Source organism: Lissotriton vulgaris, chromosome 6 (assembly GCF_964263255.1).
Source record: "Lissotriton vulgaris chromosome 6, aLisVul1.2, whole genome shotgun sequence".
Taxonomy (NCBI): Eukaryota; Metazoa; Chordata; class Amphibia; order Caudata; family Salamandridae; genus Lissotriton; species Lissotriton vulgaris.
In genome coordinates this window covers 1,173,198,823-1,173,226,539 of record NC_141694.1, presented here as the reverse complement: position 1 = coordinate 1,173,226,539, position 27,717 = coordinate 1,173,198,823, and the positions used below count along the sequence as shown (strand labels likewise).

Sequence of the window (27,717 nt, the reverse complement as noted above, 5' to 3'; positions counted from 1 at the left end):
TTGACAAATAACAGTGCAGAGAGCAGCGAGTTTTAATCACACTCTGCAGAACAGCCTCACAAAAGAGAGGTAGAGTGATATTGTACAGATCATTGCTGCCTGGCCTTCCAGCAGAGAAGAAACACAGGTCTCATACTGGTTATTCATTATCTCAAGAAACAAAGTTAACACGCATTTGCAATGCAATAGGTCTTGCAGTTGTGAGTTTGACCTATTGGCATTGTAAATGGAAATGGCGGTTATTTACGTGTTGGTTTTTAAAACATAAATAAAAGGCATTGTCATTTACAATGCCAATAGCTTAATCTCTCGTAAATGTGAGACCTATTGCATTGCAAATGCTTGTTCTGGTTATGGCAGTCAACACTGGTCCTTGATTGGCGTTGGGATATGCATATTTTAGGTGATTTAATAGACTTTAATGAAATTAGAAACCTTAGCGATGTTGCACACCTAATAATGCCTCTTAAAATTTGATTTAAGTCCTGTCGGCAAGAGCCAAGAAGGCAAGCATACTGGCACCTCTTGTTAAAGATTTACACCTGATGACATGCACCGATTTATTGTATTGCAGCCTTTTAAACTGATGTCCATTGTGGGTCGAGGAAGGCTTGATCCGTGCCACTTTCAAGATATACACCAGATAACTTTACATACAGAGAATCTAAACATAACTCATTTACATAGGCAGTAGTTAACCTGAAAATCTGGCATGGTTCTGGCTCTTCTGGGCCAACCTTATTTCTTGGACATTTTATAGGCAACCTGACCAATTTTAGAGAAATAACCAATGGAGATTGGGCAGTGCACTACTCCTACACTATTTTAAAACAGCAAAATATTGCATGCAGCATTATAGCACAGTGTTAAGCGAACATTTCCTCTTTAAATAGGTTATCAATGGCAACAATACCCATTAATATCAAACTATTATATTTCTTGAAAATGTAGTAGTCCACATTCTGATCACTTGTGCAGTGCAGCCGTAGGAGAGTTCAGTGTGAGATTTCTGTCCCTTTTGTCACATATCTCCGACTATTCTTAAATCGGCGCACACTTTGCAAGAGGTGTGCAATTTGCAGCAGAGCCAGTGCATGATTCTTTAAAGTAGATTTACCTCTGAATGTCAAGTTGTGATGGGCAGAACTCTCAATTGGCCCTCATTTAGAGCCTACACCCCAAGTACTTAGCAAATATTTGTAGCCATGACTGGCATGCTCATGTCTGAGACCCTGAGAATGAATGATGCTGAGAGTCAAATTTGATTTGAATGTTACCAAAATGGTGCATGTAGATACATAAGATAATTATACTCGTTTGAATTGCAAATGTGCTTATGTCTTGTATTTTATTTGTAGTGGTGGACTCGTAATGGCCGAAGAAAAGCAGCACCCACACTGTGTCAACTGCATCAGCAGGCGCTGCATGACCAGACCAGAGACGGGGATTTCATGTGATTTAATTGGGTGCCCTTTGGTATGCGGAGCAGTTTTTCATTCATGCAAAGGTGATGAGCATCGTGTTTTGTGTCCTCTTGAGAGAGTGCCTTGCTTAAACCGAGGCTTTGGGTGTCCTTTCACTTTAGCCAGGAACAAAATTGCTGAACACTTAAATTTGTGCCCTGCAAGTGTTGTTTGCTGTACTATGGAATGGAACAGATGGCCATTGAGTTTTGCAGATCGAAAATCCTATGAAAGTTTAAGTAAAGACGTTGATGAAGTGGAGCAGCTAGATATGGCTTTAGCACTTCAAGATCAGCGTATGCTGCTAGAGTCCCTCAAAGTAGCAACTAATATGTCCAAAAAAAGCTTGAAAACCTCTGAATCTAATCCGCAGTCTCCTGTCAAAACCTGCACTTCTGATGCAATACTTACCAACGGTTTGATTCCTGCGGATGAAAGCTCTTATAATGCACTTTATCAAGCCACTGTAGAAACAACAAAGAGTCTAACTGCAGCACTGGATATCCTGAATAGTGCTTCGAGGGACATTGCCATGTTCAATGGGAGGTTACATGAAGGTGCAAATGGTGAAATTGAAGAATTTGTTAAAAACAAAAGCTTGTCTATGGAAAGTTTGGAGAGCCTGACGACGAGGGACGCTGCTGTTTTAAAGGAGGATTGTATAGGAGCAGATGGCGGAATAGACTTAAAAGATACAAGATCAAATTGTCAGCTGCAACAAAACGGTTCAAATGATTTTGTCTGCAATGGGAATACGAATTATGACTGGAACAGTATAAAAAACACATCTGCTACTGCTTTGTGCAACGGATTCCATGTGGACAGTGCATGCCCTGACCATTTGGACAGGGTTGAAGTGGATTTGGGCATGAGTCAGTCTAAGCAAGTGAATCTCTCAAATGGTGAATGTTTGTTTTTGGAAGAAGAGAATAAATTAAAAACTTTAAAACCTTATTTAGTACCAGTTTCAAATCAACACCTTCCAGAGGAAATACCTTACAGTTCCCTTCAGAATGGCACATCTCATCCCCTATTGTTGTCTGGGAACATTGGAAGTGAGCACATTTTAGATAAAAAATGTGAAGAACAAGCTTTAAGGGAAGTATTCGTATTTGGTCGGAGAACATTTGTTCTTCAAAATGGTCAGTTTAAAGCAAAAATGGAAGACAAGTCTGTTGACACATCAGATTTAGAGATAAAAGAGGACCCCATGGGTCTGCAAGGAATTGATCTTATTACAGCTGCTCTTCTGTTTTGTCTTGGAGATTCGCCTAGTGGCAGAGGCATTTCAGACAGTCGATACATTGATGGCTATCGCATAGATTTTGGGACTCAAACATTTTCATTTCCATCTGCCATATTGGCGTCTAACACAATGGTTGGGGAAATAGCTTCAGCGTCTGCCTGTGATCATGCCAATCCACAGCTTTCCAATCCAAGCCCCTTTCAGACACTTGGATTGGACCTTGTACTTGAATGCGTGGCTCGATACCAATCCAAACAGCGCTCAATGTTTACTTTTGTGTGTGGACAATTGTTTAGAAGAAATGAGTTTTCATCACATTTTAAGAATGTACATGGTGACATTCATGCTGGCCTTAATGGCTGGATGGAACAGCGCTGTCCTTTAGCATACTATGGATGTACTTATTCCCAGCGTAGATTTTGTCCTTCAACACAAGGGTCAAAAATCATTCATGACCGTCATTTAAAGTCATTTGGAGTCCAGCCTTGTACATCCATACCACTAGACTGTCATTTAAATATTTTTATCTCCTCAAACGATCATTTAAGTGGTCTGCCTTTTGAGATTCTGCAGCACATTGCTGGCTTTCTAGATGGCTTTAGTTTGTGTCAGTTATCAAGAGTGTCACGATTAATGAGGGACGTTTGTGGCAGCTTGCTTCAAAGACGCGGAATGATCGTCCTGTTGTGGGAAAAACGACATTATCCAAATGGAAATTCATCATGGCAAATAAAAGATAAGGTGAGAAATTCATTTGATCTTCTTTCACTAAAATGCAGTAGCTCTCAAGTGATCTCATTCTCTAGTCGACTTGTAGTTAATCTCCCATAGATGCATTCTTGTCCTGGTACTTCTGCTATGAACATGGTTGAAGCTAGATGCTTGATGACTTTTGAATGCAAACTGATCATGTTGCTGCCCCCCCACCCACTTCCATGTGCAAGGCACACTGATAAAAAAAAAGTGTTTTGTACCCATCTGCCCTATTGTACAAACTCGCCAGGTATTTCAAAAGCATTCAACGTGTGTACAAGATTTTATTTTTAGAAAAAGACTACTTTTTATATACTCTGGTATTTTTTGGTCCCTTAATTCATATTGGGTAAACAATACATCATGTTGTGGCTCTCTGTTGCCGATAGAAAACGCAAAGGGGTCTTTCCAGGAGTGGTTTAACAGCCACTCTGCACAGATCCCATATAATACTTGAAAAATACTGAAATTTACGTACTCTATTTCTGCAACCTGATCCATGTTAGTAGGATGGCTTAGTTGTCAGCCTCGTATCTGTGACACATTTTTCTCTTGAGGACAAAAAACCTCACTCACTTTTGGGTTTCATGCTTCATCATAGAGTTCCACCTCACACAATTAGCAATGGCTAATGGTGTGGGCTACAACTTCCCCCTCAGAGGGGGTAAGGAGGGCGGGGGGGGGGGGGGGCAGGATGGCCCTTAGGGATCCCTGTGGGATAAATGGTGTGAGTGAGTGGTGCAGATTGCAGGTAGCAAAAGTTAAAGTACGTTGTGGTGGACTAACATTTTTTGTGTGTTCCTGATGTAGAGTTAAAATCAACAAAATAGAAAAGGTGATTTTTTTAATCACTAAAAGCAAGGATTTGCATGTTTGTACCTTATTTCAACCTTATGAGGAAGTGTAAGGCATTCATCAGGACCAAAGTAATGTAGTCTCTGTGCTCTATAACAATCGGGTATAATATCTAATGTAGAAACAAAGAGTTCAACCAGTGTAGAAACTGTAAGGGTTTCTAACCTTGTGCCCATCATCAGTAGATTAGGGTTTTCACCTCTACTCAAACACTTGGGCAGAGGGGCGCAGGGCTATGACTTCATAGCCTGCCTGGTCATGGAGAGAGCCAGTGGACTAACAGACAACCTGGTTGTCACAGATAAACAGGAGCTAGATACTTCAACGATCCTCTCAATGTAGATGAGATTGCAGAAATGGACCACATTAATTACTCTGCTGCTGTGCCACTAGTGGAAAAACAGCTGAGCAGTGCCGGTGGAGGCATCCTGGATACCTCTTTATGTACTTTATTCCCTTTTTTGAAGAAAGGAGAACTGGTCTTTTTTTAGTACCAAAAACTGGTGCTTTCTTAAGCTTTAATCATATGAGGGTGAGGGATTACAGGAATCTTAAACAGCTGCTGTTGGGTGATAATCTGAAAATACACCTCAGATTAATGCTGTACTTTAATACTCAAGACACACAATTGATGGACGGAATGCAAAACAATCAAAATATTCAACCTCAGTCGAGAGATCTGGATGCTTGTTTCCGGTCCAGGGAGGACCTGGCTTGGCAGTTCGTGTTGGTCTGTTCCCATGAGGCACACGGTCAAGACTGATTTGCATATGTTCAGGTCTAAACTGGGGTGGCATAGTGAGCAAAAGAATGATGGATTTAACCCAGATCTCTTGACTGGTGGTGAATGTTTTGATTTGTTCACCATTCCGTCCATCAATTGTGTGTCTTTTGCTTTCTCGCCCCAAGTACGCCCGGGTATGCCCAGACGTGGGTCCTGGGCTCACTGTGCCACTGGAATCAAGCTATCCTGGCTGAAGAGGGGTAAAACCCCGAAACCAGTCCTAGGATGCTCGTTTCCGGTCCAGGGAGAACCTAGCTTGGCAGTTCGGGCTGGACTGTTCCCATGAGGCACAGGGTCAAGACTGATTTGCATATGGCCAGGTCTTAACTGGGGTGGCATGGTGAGCAAAATATTTGATGGGTTTAACCCAGATCTCTTGACTGGGGGTGAATGTTTTGATTTGTTCTGCATTCCGTCCATCAATGACTGTTCCCACGAGGCACACGGTCAAGACTGATTTGCATATGACTTGGTCCAAACTGGGGTAGGGTAGTGGGCAAAAGAACAATGGATTTAACCCAGATCTTTTGACTGGGGGAGAATGTTTCCATTGTCAGCATTCCGTCCATCATTTGTTTGCTGTAGTACTTTAATACTCCAGCATCCCCTTTGAAGAGAATTTTGCCCAATGTTAACTTTCCCTATCCCTTCACAAATAATTACAGAAACACTTGGAAATATATCCTCAATAAATTTGCCTGGACCATTGCTACTTAAGATTTTGTTATTCTCCAAACGTGCAATTGTGCCTTCAAGCATTGTTGTTGGTAGACACACCTACCAGCAAATGACCGATGAGCATATGGTGTCTTTCTCAGCATGCTGTTTTATAAAGTTGGATTTACAGATAAAAGTACTTCAGACAGGATGACACGCCCTCAAACTATAGAAAGATTCATTTTAAATAGTTACATTTCTACCTCCTATAAACATGCATCCATCCATCTAGCCTTTCACTTCTTCTCAAACTGCTCCGCTCTGTCCATCGCACAAAGATAAGTTTTCTCAGGTAATAATGTGCCTTCCTCTTACAATGCAGCTCTCCTGATCTATTGATGCCTTTTATTTTTTTTATACAGTTCTTGAATGTAATATTATTTAATTCTTCAAAGAATTAAATCATGACACCCGCCTCACCCCCCCTCCACATCCTCCCTTTGAACCTCCTCCCGGTTTGCTAGCCAGATAAATATATGTGTAAAGACTTTTATGTTTTGTAATGAAAATGCTTTCTGGGTTCACATTGTGTGCATTATTCTGCCATCTAGTGGCTAGCTCTGGAATTGTCTTTATCCTCTTCTTTAAAAAAAAATGTTTTTATATATGTAATAATTTGTTCTGTCTATCACACTGGAGGTCAGGCATATGCGTACAAAGTTGGATCTGGAAGCAAAATGTGTATTGGAAGCCAACAGAATGTACAAAGTTCCCCAAAAGAAGGGTAATAGGTTAGAGGAGTGACTCTCTCACTGAAAGTTGTGTAAAATAGTGACAGGGAATAAAGGTAATCCCTTATCGGAACTAAGGATGCCTCACACAACTAAAAAGCTGGACGACTGTTGTCATCCTACCTGATGGTTGTTTTGTATCATCATTGGCCTCCTGCTCCAGCGACAGGCTGGCGGTGCAATGCCTGACGGGTAGCACAGAGTGCTACTCTTTGGTGGAGTTCTTTTGTTCCTGGCCAACAGATGCGTGCGTGTGAGGGACCTGGGAGGTGAAGTAGTGAGCGTGAAGGAAAGGTTAAAAAAGGTCAGTAAAGTCCACTTCAGATTACTTTATTCATGTTACTTTATTCATGTTACTTTATTCAGCCGGCTGTCCTGCAATCCCGCATCGCCGTTGTGGTAGGGGTAGGTGCTTTTCAGCATGTGCCTCGAGCTAACCAGGTAACCACCTAACAGCTCAGGCCCCACAAGGACAGTCTGTGGGGACCATCCACCAGGGATTAGGGGGCGGGAACCCACGCAGGACTCCTTCCTGCCTTGGGTCATCCACCACGCAGGTTGTATGTGAAACTTCTTTCAATTTTGATAGATTTCTCTTACCAGTTGATGAGCATACTTGGGTCCTGAAGAATTGCCGATGAGGCATGAAACATGTTGACCACACCATAGGCGAGGGTTGAACGAAGCCAAACCACCTTACTTTTGAGCTTCGGTACCCCTCCCTTCACTATTTTAACAAGGCAGTGAGCCACATGAATAAAGTAATCTGAAGTGGACTTTACTGACCTTTTTTAACCTTTCCTTCACGCTCACTACTTCACCTCCCAGGTCCCTCACACGCACGCATCTGTTGGCCAGGAACAAAAGAACTCCACCAAAGAATAGCACTCTGTGCTACCCGTCAGGCATTGCACCGCCAGCCTGTCGCTGGAGCAGGAGGCCAATGATGATACAAAACAACCATCAGGTAGGATGACCACAGTCGTCCAGCTTTTTAGTTGTGTGAGGCATCCTTAGTTCCGATAAGGGATTACCTTTATTCGCTGTCACTATTTTACACAACTTTCACTGAGAGAGTCACTCCTATAACCTATTACCCTTCTTTTGGGGAATTTTGTACATTGGACCCCGGTAAATATTGTCCTCAATCTGTCCCTCCTTGTTGTTAAAAAAGCAAAATGTGTATTGCCTGGTGAACTACTGTTAAAATTGGGAGAACCAAGAAATGCAGCAGAGTAGGAGCAATGCCAAAGGTTTCGCCACCAGAAGCTGAGAAAGAACAGAAAGCACAGGAAAACTCAAAATATCAATCTTTTTCCCACAAGGAACAGTAACCCTAGAGCAGAGAGTGACTCGCAGAAGGATTGAGGGTTACTTACTGTAAAGACCAGAAAGAGCCAGTCTGTATGGAAAACACACTGTTTAGGTTCCTGCCCAAGTGCCCCACACACGATTACACAAAAGGACCAGCACCAGGTTTGCAACTTGTGCCTACCAAAGACACACATGTCATAAGGCTGCAGAGGGTGCGAGGAGCTTCTTCCAAGGACACTTGAGGTATGGGAGACTGGGAGGTCACATTAGGCAGTGTTGTAGAAGCAGGGATCCCATAAATACATGGTACTATCCAGTGATGAAGAGCTAGTCGAGGAAGATGAGACCCAAGCTGATTAAGACCTCAAAGTCGAAGCAACCACATACTACCAATCGCAAAGAAGAGGTGTAGAGAAAAAACTCAGAAGATGCCATAACATTAAGAAGGTGATCACTTTATACGCAGCAGTGGGGTACCAAGCAGAAAATCGGACTCAAACCCAGAAACAAGCCTTGGTGCATATAAGCTATAAGGATTCCCATAGGCCCATGACAAACCACACCAAGGAGAGTTGAGCGTCCAGTGCTGACTGAGTGGTGACTGAGATCAGGGTGCAGTACTGAGAACATAAGGAGAGGGATCTCTCAATGCCGGAAAGACCCTGTTCCGTGATGCTCAATTTCTAGTAACAGGTGCTCGACATCAAGAGAAAAATATGTAAGCTCGAAGCCAAAACTGCAGCCATGCTTCAGGAAAAAAAAAAGTTTGGACTAGTCTATGATGACCTTCAGAATTTCCATGAAGCCCACCTATAAAACAGTGAAAACGGAGCAGGCCGAACCAGAGCACCCACCCACGCACTCTAAACTTCAGGAACGAGGTGGAACAGGAAAGCATCTAGCCTGAAGAACTAGCACGTAGAGTGCATGAGGAACATGTGTGGCGACCTGGTTAGGAGAAAAGGCAGCACAATCACAGTGTTCCTGCTCGCGCTGGCAGCACAGTCTCCATTTTCATCCCGGAGTCCTGCACAAAGTCGCTGGGGCGCTATCCAATGGCAGCTCCTGAGCCAGCTGGAGTCATGCCTCCCAGGCCAGAGCATGAGCCCTATTCCTATGGGCTGGGACTTGGGGAAGATTGGGAGGCGTTGCTGAACCCTGAAGAATACCAGCCTCTAGACTCTAACATGGACTGGGGATGTAGCAATTAGCGGATGCCAGTGGACTGTACACCTCTCCAAATATTGGCAGAGTCTCTCCTCCTACAGTGGCTACGGAGGAGGGAGCCTCTTTTGCTATGTTGGTGAGCAGGGAGGCAGAGGCCTTGGACCTTAGCCTACTCTCAGTGGCAATCTGAAAGAAACAGGTTAGTGTTAGATTCCTTACCTTAGAATATCCCCAGCGTCAGACTGGATCCGGTAAGTTTTGCGTAGCAGTACCCCTGCGCGTCGGTAGGTGTCGTCTGTGGCTCCGCGTCCGTCGTCTGTGTCGTGGTCGCCGGGATGACGTCATCCGAGTACTTACACGCTGCCCTCGCGCGCTGACGTCCGTTCTTCTTTTTTCCGAGCCAGGAAGCGCAGATCCGGGAAGAGCAGTACTCCTTAGTCACTTTTTGACTAACTTTTTTTGATCTACTTTGGATCTTCTCGAGTCGTTTATCGACTCCGGTGCCGGTAGGGATGCCCGGGTTCAAGCTCTGTGACGACTGTAGCCGGCTGATGTCTGTTACCGACCCCCACCGTCGGTGCCTTTATTGCCTCGGGGCTGACCATGATGACAGACGTGCCTTGACGTCGAAAGCTAGGTGGGAGCGATCCCGTAAGCAACTCTAGATCCGGCAGTTGGCCCCGCGCCGCTCGAGGTCTCTATCCAGGAGGAGGTCGAGGGACCGGTCGCGGGGACAGTCATCACAGCTCGACACCACTCGTCGGGTTAAAAGTCCTCCGGTAAGAGGCACAAGAAGTCGAAAAGAAGCGACATCGCTCTTCTGACTCCTCCCCCCCCCCCCCCCCCCCCCCCGACGCGGACAGGGGTTCTGGCGACACGTCAAGCTCCACACCCGCCGATCCCTGGGCTGAACGCGACGCCGGAGGAGATCAGCGCCTTTCTCATGGCCATGAGGTCGCGCTTCCCTCTGTCTGGTCCTGTCGAGGTGCCTGCTGGCCCCGCGGACCCGTTGGGCCGGCACCGTCGGGTGCTTCGGCCCCGGTGCCGTCGGCTGCTTCGGCCAGGCACAGTCTGCTGCTTCGGCCCCGGCGCCGCAGGGCTCCTCAGGATCTAGGCCTGGATCTGTGTCGACGCCTGTCGACCTTACGAAGTCTCCGCGAGCGGTGTCTCCCCTGACGCCGTCCTCGGGCGTCGTCGTCCCCAGGCGTCGTCGTCCCCGAACCTCACCCGGTCCGGATCTGGCGTCCTACCTGCGCCATCTTCGACGCCGATAGGTGAGCCCTTCACCGACTATCCGGTTCCATCATTTCTTCCTGACCTTCAGGAGATGGAGGACGAGGGAGTTTGGGAGGGGTCTGAGGACCCTCTGGCACTGCAGTGCCGGTTGAGTCGGGACTGGACGGACGAATTTTGGGAGACCAGTGGTCTGGACACTTCGCCCGACACTGGTTTTGTTTCCCATCCTACCGTGGCTACGGAGGAGGGGGCTGCGTTCAGCAAGGTGTTGATTTGCGCAGCCAAGTCCTTGGCTTTTGAACTCACAGTCGTGGCCGTGAGGACTAACCTCCTCACTAAGGTACTCAAACCGCAGGCAAGCTCCTCGGAGCCTCTCCTGCCGTTGAACGAGGCCCTCACTTACGTTCTGTTGGGCACCTGGTCGAAGCCCTCTACAGGCCTCCCTGTGGACCGGAACGTGGCCCAACGCCACCACCCGGCAACCCCAGTTTCCTGTCTGTTCACCCCACCCCTGAGAGCCTGGTGATCCAGGCCTCCACTTCCCAGACCGCATTCCCAACCGCCTCTCCGTATTGGGAATCCAAAAGGTATGACCAGTTCGGTAAGAAGCTGTTCTCACTGAGTTTGGGGTTGCGGTCGGTCAACACTGCCTGCCTTTTGGGCTGTTACTCTCACTCTTTGTGGGATACGGTTGCGGAAGTGCTGCCGCAGTGCCCGGCAGAGGTCCAGGCAAAGCTAGCCCAGGCCCTCGCGGAGGGAAGGGGCGCAGCACGATATTCCATTCGGTGTGGGCTGGATACCACGGACTCGCTAGGCAGGGCAATTGCAACGAAGGTGGCAGTTCGCCGCCAAGCCAGGCTGATGTCCGCCAACTTTTCGGGCGATGTCCAAGCATCCCTTATGGATATGCCCTTTGAAGGCCGTCGCCTTTTTGGCGACAAGGTGGACAGCGTGCTGGAACATTTTAAGGATCCAGGGCTACGGCCAAGTCCAACGCCAGCAGATTTCCCCTTTCGTGGCCAAGTAAGGGGTGCCCCCTCATGTCCAGCTAGCCACAGGCTGCAGAACCCACCTCGTCGCAGACGTGGTAACCGCCTTGGCGGTGCCGGAGGACACAGGCAAGGTCAGTCCACACCCGCAGCATCTGCCTCAAAATCCTCCTAGTCCGAGTATTCAGGCCCATTCGATGCCAGTGGGGGGCAGGGTTCGCCATAATCACCTCCTCCACTGGCGCTCCATCACATCGGACAGGTGGGTACTACAAATCATCCGAAGAGGCTACTCCCTCCCCTTCGAGGCGACCCCTCCAGCCGTACCACCGCATGTCAGAGGGATCACTTGCAACTTCTGCAGGAGGAAGTTACGGCCCTCTTGGGCAAGGGGGCCGTCGAGCGCGTTCTTGGGCCAGAAGTAGGACGTGGTTGCTATTCGCACTACTTTCTGGTACCCAAGAAGGTCAAAGGGGGGGCCTATGCACTATGTTGGATCTAAGGAGCGTCAACAGCTTCCTCCGGAAGGAGAATTTCAAGATGCTGACTTTGGCTCCGGTCCTAGCTGCCCTGGACCCAGAAGACTGGATGGTAGCGTTGGACTTGCAGGACGCGTATTTCCACATCCCCGTCCTGCCGGCCCACCGGCGATACCTGCGGTTCACAGTAGGCCACGGGCACTATCAGTTTACAGTGCTCCCCTTCGACCTTACCAGTGCCCCACGGGTGTTCACGAAAGTGATGGCGGTTGTCGCAGCTCATCTGCGCAGATTAGGGGTTTCAGTCTTCCCCTATCTCGACGATTGGTTGTTGAAGGCGGGCTCAACCCAAACAGTCATCTCCCACCTCCAGACTACGGCCGACCTCCTGCACTCGCTGGAGTTCTCCATCAACGTGCCGACGTCACACCTGTGTCATTCTCAGAAGCTCCTCTTAATCTGAGCGGTTCTGGACTCTGAGCATTTTCGGGTTTATCCTCCAGAACAGCGGGTTCAGGATATTCAGGCTCTGATTCCGGTCTTTCAGCCTTTATCCCGAGTCTCGGTCAGGTTGACCCTGCGACTCCTGGGGCTGATGGCCCCCTGCATCCTTCTGGTGCATCACGCCCGGTGGCGGATGCAGGCTCTGCAGTGGGACCTGAAGTTTCAGTGGGCACAGCATCAGGGCAACCTGTCCGACTACCCCCGGATCTCGGAGTGCACTGTGAAACAGTTGCAGTAGTGGCTCATGAACTGCGATAGGGCCAGCGGCAGATCTCTGGGTTGGGGGAACCACATGGGAGAGATGGAGATCAGAGGCCTCTGGTCTCCGGGGAAGTTCCGGCTCCACATCAACCTTCTGGAGATGCCGGCGATCCGGCTTGCACTGAAAGCATTCCTTCTCTCTGTCAGGGGAAGTGTAGTGCAGGTGTTCACGGACAACACCACCGCCATGTGGTACTGAAACAAAAAGGGCGGGGTGGGGTTGTGGACCCTTTGTCAGGAGGCTCTGCGCCTCTGGACATGGCTGGAACACCAGGGCGTCACCCTGGTGGTTCAACACCTGGAAGGTTCCCTGAATGCCAGAGAAGACTAACTCAGCCGCCGGTGCATGATGGATCACAAATGGCGTCTGAACTCTGAAGTGGCGCAAGGCCTCTTTCGGCCGTGGGGAGAGCCTTGGTTAGATCTATTCGCCACCGAAGAGAACACGCAATGTCATCAGTCCTGTGCGTTGGAATTTCCAAGGCGGCACTCGCTCGGAGACGTTTTTCGTCACGAGTGGAGCTGCGGTCTGTTGTACGCCTTTCTGCCTATACCACTTCTGCCCAGAGTGCTGAAGATCAGGCGCGACCGGGCCCAAGTCATCCTTGTGGCTCCGGACTGGGCACGAAGATACTGGTATCCCGAGCTACTCAGCATGTCAGTCGATCCCTTAGGTTTGTCTGCCTCTTCAGGAGGACCTTCTGTCCCAGCAGCAGGGGACGGTCCTCCACCCGAATCTGTCCAGCCTCCACCTCCATGTGTGGAGATTGGGCGGCAGCAGTTGAGGCCATTTGACTTGCCTCCTGAAGTATGTGATGTGATTCTAGGAGCCAGGCGTCCCTCCACTAAATCGGTATACGCCTGCAGGTGGAACAAATTTGTGGCATGGTGCACAGCAAAGGCTGTGGATCCTCTCTGCCCCCCTTTCAGAGGTTCTCCTCTTCCTTCTTTCTCTTGCCCAGCAGGGCTCTGCTCTGGGCACTCTTAATGGCTATCTCTCTGCCATTTATGCCTTCTTGAGGCTTCATGATCAGCCTTCTATTTTCAAGTCCCCTATTGTTAATAGGTTCTTGAAGGGCATCATGTACATATTTTCCCTCCTGTTCCTTTCGTGATGCCTCAGTGGGACTTGAACCTTGTTCTTACATTTCTGATGTGCGCTCCTTTCGAACCACTTCACAATTGCCCTCTTCGTCTTCTTACTCTTAAGACTGCATTCCTGGTTGCCATCACCTCTGCCAGGAGAGTGAGTGAGCTCCAGGCTTTTTCTTCTAGGCCTCCTTTCCTTTCTGTCCATTCAGACAAAGCTGTTTTAAAAACTCGTCCTTCTTTCCTGCCCAAAGTAGTTACGGCCTTTCACATCGGGCAGTCCATCACCTTGCCCACCTTCTATCCGCCTCCCCATCCTTTGAGGGAGGAAGAGAGGCTCCACCGTCTGGACCCAAAACGTGCAATCTCCTTCTACCTAGATCGCACATGCCAGTTCCGTGTGGACGACTAGCTCTTTGTTGGTTACGTGGGCGCGAAGAAGGGGCGGGCGGTGCACAAACGGACCATCTCTCGATGGGTCATTTTGTGCATCAAGGTCTGTTACTCCTTGGCTAGGAAAGAGCCTCTGGTTTGGCTGAGGGCCCATTCCACTTGGGGCACGGCGGCTGCTACTGCCCTGGTCGGGGAGTCCCCTTGCAGGACATCTGTCAGGCAGCTACGTGGGCCTCGCTGCAATCGTTTGCTAGACACTACTGCCTGGACAACCACAAAGAAGGGTTACCCCACATCAAACTAAGGCAGGTAGACTGGGAAAATACAGATCAAGGCAGAGGAAAAAGATACCTGCCAGTAAAATGAAAAGGTGGCCTTAGTAGAGGTCCAAGTACATTTCTCTCAGCCTAGAACCGCCAAGAAAATTCTTGAACAAGAAAATAAAAATATAAACATATAGATAATTTATTCTTTTTTCCAAGTGGTGTTGTTCAGATCGTACACTTGATCAAATAATAAATAGATTTTCTACAAATAAACATATACAGACATCATAATTGTTATTAAATCCTCGCTATGGTGAGGATTTAATAACAATTATGATGTCTATAGATGGTTATTTGTAGACAATCTATTTATTATTGGTTATCTATTTATGTTGATCAAGTGTACGATCTGAACAACACTACTTTGAAAAAAGAATAAAATATATGTTTATATTTTTACTTTCTTGTTCAAGAATCTTCTTTGCGGTTCTAGGCTGAGAGAAATGTACTTGGACCTCTACTGAGGCCGCCTTTTTATTTTACTGGTGGGTATCTTTGTCCTCTGCCTTGAACTACTGCCTGGACAGCCAAGTCCGGAGAGATGACTTTTTTGGCCGTTCTGTTCTCCAGGACTTTCTGGTGTGATCTTGGTCCGCAGACCCACCACCGGGATTGGTATTGCTGGGGTATCTATTCTAAGATAAGGAATCTAACACTAACCTGTTTCTTTCAGATGCACAAGTTGCTTACCTTCGGTAATGATATATCTGTAAGAAACAGTAGTTAGTGTTAGATTCCTTACTGCCCCACCCATCCTCTCCATTCTGCGGACCGATATCTAGGGTTAAGGTAGTTTCCTTTGAGGGCCCTAGTTTTATGGCACCAGTGTCGGTCTCTGGCATGGCTCTGTGTTCCTGGTGCGGAAAGCTATGTACAAGAACTGACGTCCGCGCGCAAGGGTGGCGTCTAAGTACTCCAACGACGTCATCCCGGAGACGATGCCTACAGACGCGCAGGGGTACTACTACGCTAAACTTTCCGGATCTAGTCTGATAACTGGGGATATTCTAAGGTAAGGAATCTAACCCTAACTACTGTTTCTTACAGATATATTGTTACCGAAGGTAAGTAACTTATGCATCAGGACTAAACTCTTTACAGAGGTGCTTCAACAAGTGTTACTTGTGACCCCCTCAGAACCGCTTCTCCCATTTAATGAAGCCCTCGGGGATGTCTTGCTTGGAACTAGGTCCGAACCCTTCACAGGGGTTGCTGTGAATTGGATGAATGCCCGCCACCGCCCTCACCTCAGTGGGCCCCAATTTACTCGCACAATATCCTACCCCAGAGAGATAGGGCCAAGTTTCCACCTTCTGTGTAAACCCTGGCACATTACCTACCACTCCAGCAGAAAGGGAATTTAAGAGGCTTAGGAATGAAAAGGTTTCTTTCCACGAGCCTGGCAGTGCTGTCCATGAGCATTGCCTGCCAGAGCGGCTTTTTCTTCTGCGGCCTTGCAATGCCACGCTTCGCTGAAGATTACTGGCTTTTCTGGTGATGTCCAAGTGTTGCTCATGGGCATGCCCTTTGATGGCTCCCATCTCTTTAGATTCAAGGTGTACTTTGCGCTGGAGTGCTTCAAAGATAGCAGACCTACAGCCAGGTCCTTGGGCCTTTCCATGGCCCCTCGCTAACCTCAGTCTGCCTCTAGTGGCCAGGGAAGAGGCTTCCAGCCACGTCTTTACCCTCCCAGCCACCACAGCATTCAAGCTTCTCAGCCTCTGCGTGGCACCCACAGACCCCTTGGGACGGGCAGCCAGAGGTCAGGCCAGTGCACCATCCCCCCTGCAGCCACAGCCTCCATATTCTTTTAGTTTGCCCTCCTACCATCATTGGCACCTAGTGGGAGGCAGGATACGCCATCACCTGCCCCACTGCAGAGCAATACCATCAGACCGCTGGGTTCCTCAGATTGTTCAATGGGGCTTCTCCCTCCCCTTCATGACTTCTCCACCCGTGACACTCACTTTCGATAGGCTGGCGGGGAACCATCTCTCCTTGCTCCGCCAGGAAGTAACTGCTCCCTTGACCAAAGGAGCCATAAAGAGGGTGCCGATGCCAGAAGAAGGTTGTGGTTGTTATTCTCCCAATTTTCTGGTGCCCGAAAAGGACGGAGGCCATCGACCTATCCTATACCTTCACCCTCTCAATTTCTTCCTGAAAAAGGAGAAGTTCAAAATGCTTATACTCCAGTCCTGTCTGCCCCAAACCTGGTCGACTGGATGGTAGTGTTGGACTTGCAGGACGCATAATTCCACATTCCTGTCCTGCTTCCCCACAGGCATTACCTGTGGTTCACGGTGGACCACAAGCACTTTTAGTTTGCCATGCCCCCTTTTGGCCTTACCAGTGCCCCTCATGTGTTCACTAAGGTGATGGCATTGGTTGCAGCTCATCTGCAGAAACAGGAGTGCCAGTCTTCCCCGTATCTCGAGGGCTAGCTGTTGTAGGCAGTCTTGCCCCAGGCTGTTAAATCTCAACCCCAGACTACAGAGTACCTCCTGCACTTGCTGGGTTTCTGTGTCCACGTCGTGAAATCACTTCTGACTCCCTCTCAGATGCTCCCCTTCATCAAACCTGTCCGAGACAGGGTGTAGGTTTGGGCTCATCCTCCCGAATGGCGATTCCATGATATTTAGGCTATACCAATGTTTCATCCTCTATACTGGATTTCACTCATACGGACTCTGAGGCTGCTCGGCTTCCTGGTTTCCTGTATCCTGATTGTGACACATCACATATCCTCTTGCATATGCAGACTCTGAAGTGGGACCTGAAGTTACAGTAGGCACAGCATTAGGGAAATCTCTCCAACATGGTTGAGATCTTTGAGAAGACCTGCAAAAGTTCTGCAGTGGTGATTAACGAACCATGATTGGGTCTGCGGCAGACCTCTTTCTCTTTCCTAACCATATCTGACAGTGGTGACGGATGTGTCACTCCTAGTATGGGGTAGCCATCAGGGAAAGATGGAGATCAGAGACATAGATCTCCAGTGGAATCAGGACTCTATCAGCCTAAAGGCGCTCTGTGTGATCCTGCTGATTTAAAACACTTACTGGCCTCCATCGAGAGAAGGCTTGTGCAGGTGTTAACGGACAACACCACCGCCATGTGGTACTGCAATAAACAAGCCGAAGTGGGGGTCATGGATGCTTTGTCAAGAGGTCGTGCCTCTCTGGACATGGCTAGAACATCCGGGCATATTCCTGGTGGTTCAGCACCTGGCAATCTCTCCGCCTTTCAACAAACTAAGCCAAAGATGCCTACTGGATCACAAGGGGCGTCTCCATCCGGGTGTGGTGCAAGGTCTCTTTCATTGGTGTAGCCTTGGTTAGATCTGTTTGCCACCGCCAAGAACGCGCAATGTCAGCGTTTTTGAGCACTGGAGTTTCCAAGGTGGGTCTTTCTCTGTGACGCTTTGTCTCAAGTGGAGTTCAAGCCTCCTGTACACCTTTCCGCCAATACCACTTTTGTCCAGCCTCCTCAAGAAGATCAGGAACGACTGGGACCAAGTCATCCTTGTGGCTCCGGACTGGGCTCGCAGAGTTTCGTATCCTGAGCTCCTGAGAATGGCCATAAGTCTTCCGATCAGGCTGCCCCTTCGCTAGGATCTCTCTTGCAGAGCAGCAGGGGAGTGTTCTCCACTGATCCTGTCAACGATACACCTTCATGCATGGAGATTGAGTGGCGACAGTTGACAGCTTTTGATCTTCTGTCTGAAGTCTGCAACGTTATCTTGACAGCAGGCGTCCCTCTACCAAGACGGTTTATGCCTACCATACTGCAAATTTGCGGCATGCTGTGCAGGGAGACAGGTTGACCCTCTATCTAATCCTCTTTCAAGCCCTTCTTATTATCCTTTCTGTTGCCCAGCAGGGCTCTGATTTGGGAACCTTAAAGGGCTATTTTTTACCCTTTCAGCCATTCTGCGGTCTCCAGATTGGCCATTCTAGTTTAAATCTCCTGTTGTGACAGGGGTGAGGAATTTAATAAAATTACTACACATCTATGGTGCAGGTTGCTTCATAAATCTACTTGTCCTGTACCAAAATCCACTTGTTCCATTGGTGCCATGTAGTGCAGCGACAAATTGTGGCAGCAATCTCCTTATACAAGAGCTCTGATAATTGCTACTCAGATTATATCCGGGCTCATACCATAGTAGGGGTTGATTACTAGCAATTTCCTACCTTTCCGCAGATCTACATACTGGGACTGGAGGTAGTGGTAATCAATAGTGTCCCCTATGGTTTGAATGCCTTTTTTTTTTCAAAACTTTTTATTGAGAACGCATAGAAGACACAGCACTCCGTACCCCGGTGGAGCTGTAACAATTGCAGTACATCATAATCAGCGATTCATTTGACTTAAAGAAAATTTCCCCCTTCAACCCCCCCGCCCCTTTCCCCAACTTCCCTAACCCTTCCCCCCCTTTTGCACGTCTCTCCAATACTGCACAGGTTAAGCATACGTGTATCAATGTATACATCTTTTCCTCTACATGCCCATCACACCTGCCCCTCCGCGCCTCCCGTTGGTGCTGGAGGCTCCAGCCACAGGCCCCTGTAGTCCGCCCACCTTTTCCATGTTTTGTAGTGTTTTTTGGGACAGCCTCTGGCCACGAACACCGGTCGTTCCAGTCCCATGCAAAAGGGAAGTCCTTTTTTCCACCCAATCACCTTGGGAGCCCTGGGGTCTTTCCAGGCCTGTGCCACATCTCTTTTTGCTAGTGTAAGGCCTAGTAGGAGCAGGTGTCTTTTGTAGATGTTGCCCCCCTACCCCTTCCACACATGAAGTAATCCCAGTCTTGAGGTACGGGGGAGGTCCCATCCCAGCACCACTGATAGACAATCCCACACACCAGTCCAAAATCTCACCAGACCACTGCAGTCCCACACAGTGTGTAGGAGGTCGCCCATTTCATGACCACAACGCAAGCACGCCGGGGACTCAATTAGACCTGCCTTCCATAGCCTCTCCCTTGTATAATAAGCACGGTGTAAGTACTTGAATTGTATTAGGCGTACAGCTATAGCCGCTCCCCTGGGGGATTCGAGAGCCTCCTGCCAATCTTCTTCCTCTAGCTCTCCCACATCTCTCACCCAGCGATCCCCGAGTGGCTGCAGATCCGAAAAGCAATGTGTAACTAGTGTCTGGTAGATACGGGATATTTTCTTTTCCTCTAGGTCCCCCCATAAACACCTTTGCCTCTATCGGGCTAAATTCAGGCAAAGTGTCTAAGCCTGCGAGTGTGGGTGTGAGGGCGTGTCGTAACTGTAGATATCTAAAGAACTGTGTGCGGGGCATATCGAATTCTGTGCTAAGTTCCTGAAAGGATTTAAGAGTGGTGCCTTTCAGGACATGACCTAGTGCAGAAATTCCTATCGAGTCCCAGCCTCCGAAACCCCGCAGCGACATTAGTGCCGGTAACTGCCCATTATGCCAGAGTGGGGTCTCCCTTGTTAGTTTCCCCCACCATCCCATATGACGTAGCGACTGTTGCCAAATCTGAAAAACTACTTGTGATGCTTTAGGTAGTCCCTTCCGCAGTCGCGCTGAATGTAGAACAGTGTGTAGGGTGTCCGGTTCCATTAGGTACCTTTCAAGGGCGTACGCCGGGTCCCTCCTGTCACTGTACCACCAGTCATTTAGGACCACTAGATGTGAGGCTTGGTACTATGACAATATATCTGACGTCGCTAGTCCCCCACAGTATGTGGATAGGAAGCAGGTTCGTAGAGCTACTCGAGACGCACCCCCGGCCCATAAAAACTGGCCTAGAGCAGAGTTGATTTGTCGAAACCATTGCGATGGGATTGGGTACGGGTGATTCTGCAGTTGGTATAGCATGCGGGGGAGAGCAACCATCTTAAATATAGCGGATCTGCCATATATATTAAGGGGCATACGGGACCAGCATTTCATCCCCTGTTGGAGAAGTGTGGCTCAATGGTTAGATTGGATTGGCAGACCCTGATGCAGAGGTCTAGCCCGGGACCAGGGTTCAATTCCCCGCCTCGGCGGCTCTTGGGCTCAAAATTCCATGGACCTGATAATTCTCGCCTCGGTGCCTATTCTAAGGATGCCTGGCCTTCACCCTGGGGGTGCCCAGGAGTGAACGCCTCACAGGGAAAAGCCAGGACGGGTTCCACAGCGGTATTCGTACAAGCGCCTTGAGACCCTTGCGGGTGAGTAGTGCGCTATACAAGTATCAATTTACATTTATTCCACACCGGAACTACATTACGCTCCCAAGCAATAGCTGGTGAGATAGTCAAAAACACCCCCAGGTACTTAAGACCCCCAGCCGCCCTCTGTAGCATCGTGGCCCACGGCCCGATCTCAAAGTGGTTTCCCAGTGTCCAAAGTATGGACTTCCGCGGATTAAGGTACAGTCCTGATAATTCTCCAAAGATTCTCATTATTTCTAGGACCCGTGGCCCGGACCGATTCACATTTGTAAGAAAGAACAGGATGTCATCTGCATATAATGCGATTCTGTCCAAGGGTCCTGCCTCCCATTCAAAGCCCCTCAACTGCGCATCTATCCGGACCCATGCCGCTAATGGTTCCATAGCTAGGGCAAATAGGTATGGCGAGAGCGGGCACCCCTGCCTGGTGCCTCGCCCTATTGGGAAGGCCGCCGACGTCTCCCCCGCTACTCTCACTGAGGCCGTTAGGTCGGTGTATAATAGCCGAATATAGGACATAAAGTGCGGCCCTATGTTGAGACGTGGAAGGAGTGCGAATAGGTAGGTCCAGCTCAGAGTCAAAGGCCCTGTCAATATCTGCCAGTAGCAGCGCTGCTTGATCTCCAGTCTTACTTATCGCCTCTACTGCCACGTGCCCGCGTTTAATGTTGTGCCTTGTTGCTCTGTGTGGCATAAACCCGGCTTGGTCCGGGTGGATTAGTTCCCTAATATGTGTGAGTAATCGGTTCGCAAGCGCCTTGGCCAGTATTTTGGCCTCTGTTTAAAAGGGAGATCGGTCGATAGGACTCATGGCGGTCCAGGGGCCGACCTGGTTTGCAGAACACTACTATTTCTGCATGCCTCCAGTCTGCTGGCAGAAGGCCCTCTTTTCTCGCTGCTTCCAGGACAGCTTTGTAATGAAGCCCCTGTTGGAGATGATAACGTTTGGAAAGCCGTTGGGCCCTGGGGCCTTGCTGGTATTGAGCTTCCCCAGAGCTGTACCTAGTTCCTCAGCCGACAGCGGGGCCTCGAGGCGGTTCCGCACGTCGTCCGGGAGCGCACGGGGTGGAAGATCAGTTATAAATTTGTCAACGTCTAGCGCCGGGAGGAAATCTTGTGGGGCATATTGGGCCGCAAGATAGCGAGCAAAGCTATTCGCCAGCTCCCTAGGGGCTGAAATGGAGGTTCCAGTATCATCCCCGAGACCCGGCAACTCCTGTGCCCGAAATACCTTCTGACAGAGCCTATGGAGCATTGTGCTGGATTTGTCGCCCATTGATATATTCTGCTTCTTGTCGCCAGCCAGACCTGCCGAGCCTCATCTAACAGCAGGGACGCATATGATTGCTGCGCTAATAATAGCTGCCCTACTCCTTCCTGATGGCTCACGACCCGCACTGAGTCTCCAGCAGTTCTACTGTCGCTGCTGCCTGCACTAGCTCTTCCTTCCATTTGCGGCGCGCTGCTGCACACCAGGCTATATCTACCCCACGAAGTGTGGGCTTCAGGGCCTCCCAGGCCGTCCGTATATCTGACACAGTGCCCAAATTCTCTTCCCAGTATCGAGCAATGGCTACCTCCATATGTTGTTGGTAGGCTTCCTGTTGCAGATTCCAAGTGGAGAGGCGCCACCGAAATGGCTGTCTCCCCTTGTCTAGGGTGACTTCTATCGCCACTGGGGAATGATCCGACAATCCACGCGGCAGAATGGATGCCGAAATAACCCTGTTCACAACAGCGGTTGGGACAAATACATAGTCTAGCCTCAAAAACGAGTTATGAACCGCCGAGACATAGGTGTATTCACGTTCATGTGTGTGGTGGTATCGCCATGTGTCCACCCAGTCCATGCCTTGCACCATATCATTCAATTTAGTGGGGGTATCTGCTATGGGGTCGCCCCTAAGTCTGAGACGGTCGAGCCGACAATGCATGACCTCATTCCAGTCCCCCCCGATCACAGCCAGTCCCTCTGGGATTTCAGCCCATATTGCGAATCGTTTTTCAATCAGTGCCCACTGTAGTGGGGGCGGGGCGTACACCCTCCCGATTATTATTGACTCTGTACCCACCATCCCTTGTATGAAAACATATCGGCCTTGTGGGTCTGTCCACTGCATCAGGATCGCCACCCCCCGAGACCCCCTCACAAAACCGGCATGATAGACTTGGTCAAAGCCGTATCTCTGCAGGCCCAACGTTTTGTTACCCAGTAAGTGTGTTTCCTGTAACAGTAGAGGTGGCCACCTCTGTACTAACCGAAATTGTGCAATCTTATCTAGGTTACCAAATTTACAACTTAAGTTGTCAATCTTTCAATGTCATAAGGGACCATGTATGAAGCATAAACTTGTTAAAAAATATAATTCATTTATTCAAGATAAGGTTTTTGTTTAAAAAGTCATAGTATTACAAAACTGTTGCATTAAAAATCGTTCCACGATATATATTCAATGTATATAGACAATATTACTAGCACATTTAAAAGACAATATCTAATGAATCTTTAAAAAAATTTCTTTTTATACAACATAATTATTCAATAACATATTCATAAAAAAACACAAATATTAGGAACAAAACTGTCGACGCGGCGTTTCGGTGCCCCTGATGTTCTTGCACCTTCTTCAGGACTTGTTCCCTGATTGGTCACATCCAGGTTGTGTTCCTGGGCCCTTTTTGATCATATGAGTCTGTTTAACATCTGCTCATATCCTCTTTCCCTTCTTTTAATATGGGACTTCTTCTCAATCAGTTTTTGGATGTTCTGTAGAGACTGTGGGAATTTAACCACTTCAGTACGGTTTTTATTTCCACTTCTTACTTTATGTTTCAGGAGGATGCCTCTGGGAGCTCCCTTTCTTATTGGTTGGATACTTCCCGCCCCTGCTCCGCCTTATTCGCTCTTTAGAGTTACTCTTAGTTTACTTCACTCAGGTGGGTGATGATCTTTGGATAGATGCCTTTTAACTTGGCTTGAGTTTTTGCTGAAGGGAGCTGAACTGCGTGGCGTCCTCCTTGTCTCTTGAGTCTTCTCGATCGAGTGGTTAAATTCCCACAGTCTCTACAGAACATCCAAAAACTGATTGAGAAGAAGTCCCATATTAAAAGAAGGGAAAGAGGATATGAGCAGATGTTAAACAGACTCATATGATCAAAAAGGGCCCAGGAACACAACCTGGATGTGACCAATCAGGGAACAAGTCCTGAAGAAGGTGCAAGAACATCAGGGGCACCGAAACGCCGCGTCGACAGTTTTGTTCCTAATATTTGTGTTTTTTTATGAATATGTTATTGAATAATTATGTTGTATAAAAAGAAATTTTTTTAAAGATTCATTAGATATTGTCTTTTAAATGTGCTAGTAATATTGTCTATATACATTGAATATATATCGTGGAACGATTTTTAATGCAACAGTTTTGTAATACTATGACTTTTTAAACAAAAACCTTATCTTGAATAAATGAATTATATTTTTTAACAAGTTTATGCTTCATACATGGTCCCTTATGACATTGAAAGATTGACAACTTAAGTTGTAAATTTGGTAACCTAGATAAGATTGTACAATTTCGGTTAGTACAGAGGTGGCCACCTCCATTGGAAGAGGCACACCTAGTAAGGTACAACATTCAGGAAAAGGCAACCTGTTTTTTCTTAGCTATTGACCCAGTCCTTTTCCTGACAGAAAGGGTAGCTCCCAACACATAACTTTCCTGTAACAGTAGGACATCCACCTTTTCTCTCTTCCCCAGCCTTGGCACCGCACCTCTCTTAATCTTGTCAAGCATACCCCGTACATTCCAACTCATCACTTTCATTTGAGCTCTGGTAGGTTTCTGCTCATCGTTTTTCAGCCCCCATCTAAGCGTAAATTCAAATGTGTTTGTAGCAATGGGTACATCGGGCTTAAACACCTCAACAGCATCTTTCGAGACAACCATGTGCAAAACAACTCCCTTCCCCCATCCCTCAGCCCCAAATCTCCCCCCCCCCCCCATCCCCCCCTATCTCCCAATTCAACCAACATTCCCTCAGGTGTTCCCCAACTCCCCATACCTCAGCAACGTTGAGGTACCTGTCGCGGTATAAAACATCTCCGGCCCCCAACGGGAGACTCAAGACCGTCTATGCCAATGGTTCCCCACCAACAGCCCCAGAACGTCCCAACTGCCCCGTTAGAGGCGCAAACCTCTCCAAATCTGAGGCATGTGTCCGCCTTTTAGTCCGTCCCTCCCCACCCAACCCACATCCTGTGTCAATAAGTTTATACTTGTCTGCCAGTGTTAGTGCTACTGTAAGCATACATCTTCTCCAGTTTGGCCTTCAATATCCGCCACTCAGCCTACATCATGGTATACAAATCAAGCGTCTCGTCGCTCTTCACGGATCCACTTTCGGAGAGTCTGGAGGGTTAGTTTCTTCCGTGCTTCCTCTTTTAGCTGGGGAGAGTTTCGATGAGCGAGATCTCCAGTTACTTCTGCTTCGTGAGCGTCTGGGCGTCCGAGGCGGCACTGCTGAGGAGGATGAATCTGAGTCTCGGGCCGACGGAGTATGTGGTCTAACTCGTACTGTCTCATCCGTCCAGGTGAACACCTCTTCAGGAGAGTTAAAAAACAGCGTGCAGGACTGATATGCCACCCGTATACGTGCTGGATAAAGCAGGGCATATTGGATCTTGAGGCCGCACAGGCGGGCTTTAGCTGCCGTGAAGGACTGCCACTGTTGCTGCACCAGTCTTGTATAGTCCGGAAATATCAAGATCCGCTGATTGTCCCACATGAGAGGCTCTTTCAATCGAGCTTGTTTCAGGATCGTGTCTCAGTCATGATAATTGAGCAGCTTGGCTATGACCGGCCATGGGCGTTCGTCAACCGGCGGCTTTTGAGTTAGCGCTCTCAATAACAAAGCAGCGGGAGAGGGACTCCAGTGGGAGCCAGCCCTCCAGCCACTAGGTGAGGAAGGCTTCCATGTTGCCCTTTTCGCAGTCTTCCGGAAGGCCGACAAAGCGTAGATTATTGCGCTGAGCCCGTCCTTCGGCGTCCTCAGCCCGGAGCGCCAGGCCCTTCTGTATGCCTTCCATGTTGGTCACTTTCTTCTTTAAGATCACCATGTCATCCTCTACTCCAGTGATCCGGGCTTCTGCTTCAGTAATGCGGGCCACCGCATTTCGCAAGTCCTGGCGCAGCAAGGTAACATCTGCCCCAACGGCCCCTATTTTGGCGTCCAACATGTTTCTAGATTGGGTGATCACCGCCAGGAGAGCTGCATTGTCTGGCCCCTGAGCCTGGTTGCCACCTGAAGCTCCAGTGTGTCCACTCGGGCCAGTGAATTTATCTATGGGCCCCTGTTTCGAGGCATGGTCAGTGTTTGATAGAGTAGCCATCCGGTCCCCTTCTGCGTCTCTCGTCTTCCCTGCTCCTCGCCACTGGGGGGAGGGGGGGAGGGGGGTATATGGCCCTTGCACTTCTTCAAGGAGTCTTCCTCTAAGGCCCGGCGGTCCCGCACCCTCTGCGCCACAGGCCCAGACAGTAGGCAGCCGGCAGCCTAGGTCCCGCCCGCCAACCGCGACTCGCGTTGTCTGCCCTTGGCGTCTTCCCTCCGAATTCACCACAGTTCACAGTGCGCGTCTATCCGACAAGGGGCCTCCAGCCTCAGATAAGTAGGACTCTGATTCGTTCACCCGTGGCTGTGGGGGCATGCAGGCTGATTTCGCCACATGTTGGGTGTCTATTTCGGCCGCTGCAACCCCAAGATGGCCGTCCCAGGGGCCCGATTCAGGGCGCCCGTCGCCGTCCCCGCTACCAGAAGAGACTTTCTTGCCAATGCGATGGTTTGCTGTCCGCGGTCCGTCGTGACCGCCAGGATATCCGTGGCAGCTCGTCCGCCCCGGTCCCTGCACTCGATCGTCTCTGTGCCTCTCTGGGCCTGCTATCGGCGTATTGGGTGCCCCCGGGCTCCGGAGGTCCCTCCGGCCATCCGCCCTAACCTCCAGCCAATGTGCTGCCAATGCTCTGTCTCTTCGGCAGCACTGCACCCGTCCGGATCCACTACCGCAATGCCAAGGGATCCGTCGGCGGCGCCGGACCAGCGCCAGTGCAGCTGCCGTCAGCCGTCTTCCCTTCCGGGCGTCGCCAAACTCTAGGTCCCCGGCGCCGCTCTCCGCAGTAGGCCGCGCTGGTCTCTAATGTAATGCAGCGTCTTCCGATATTCCGACTCTGCTCAAAATTGCGCCACGTCTGCCGGTCGCCTTCTGCTGCCCCCCACCACACCGGGATACTGTCAGTTGCGGGGAGGAAGGATAATTTGGCGGATATCTCAGCGGCGGGACGGAGCTCTGCTAAGCTGCGTCCGCCATGATGGCTTCCTTAGCCACGCCCCCCTTGAATGCCTTTTTGAGTCTGTGCAAACCTACTAACTTTCATGTTTTATCGGTTTTCATCAGCTCCTCTCTATTATTTCCAATACAGAGAAAGATTGGAAAATGTCCTCCTGACCAGGGCAGAAATAAAACTTTGTCCAGAGTTGGTGGGGGGGTGGGACGTGATTGGTGGGAAAGTGAACTTGTTTCCAATCAATATATTTTCACATGAGCAAATCTACAGATGCTAAAATGCAGTTCCCAAATATTTTTTAGGAGTATGATTTCCTGACAAATTCTGTAAATTCTTGTAAATTCATGAAAGCCGTTATCTGCACTAATGCAAGAACATTCCATTGGTGCATTTTAGTGACTTTCATTAAGAATTAGGCCCCTATTTAAGTCCTGCGTTAACAAAGACCATTTGGTTTTATTAAAATTCTCTCTCTGAACCGCATGGCTTCACTGTGACAGCATTCTTTTCATTCACAAGGAGCATATTAGCACCCAAAGTAGTTTTGTTCAGAGCCTGGAACTACTGTCAAATTGTCGATTTTGAGACCAAAAGTATTTTTCACTTTTGCCAATGTGTATTGTAATGATGACTGCCTGGCCCTGCCCACAAAAATAAAGTGTCACAAAAACCCTGACAAAACAAGACGCACATTGACAAAGCCGAGAGGCTGACCACCAATGGCACATCTATTGGCTTTGCTATTGATTGTTTATTTAAATGTATCCTATAATTTTGTTCTGGTTACACTGATTTTCTGCGAGATCTATTGTCGTCGGGTTGCTTTTAGAACTGAGCTCGAAGCTCCACCCATGTGTCTTCTTTACTGGGGTCGATAG

General features: G+C 48.8%; 1 protein-coding gene across 2 annotated transcripts in view; it reads left to right on the top strand.

Moving 5' to 3' along the window:
- Positions 1 to 27,717, top strand: part of FBXO30 (F-box protein 30) — a 169,163-nt gene that overhangs the window by 94,143 nt on the left and 47,303 nt on the right. For both annotated transcript variants that reach the window (XM_086927278.1, XM_086927279.1), the window contains one exon: positions 1,359 to 3,450. In XM_086927278.1, coding sequence (XP_086783404.1) covers positions 1,372 to 3,450 — 2,079 coding nt within the window. In that variant the 5' untranslated portion in view covers positions 1,359 to 1,371. The remainder of the gene's footprint in view (positions 1 to 1,358; positions 3,451 to 27,717) is intronic.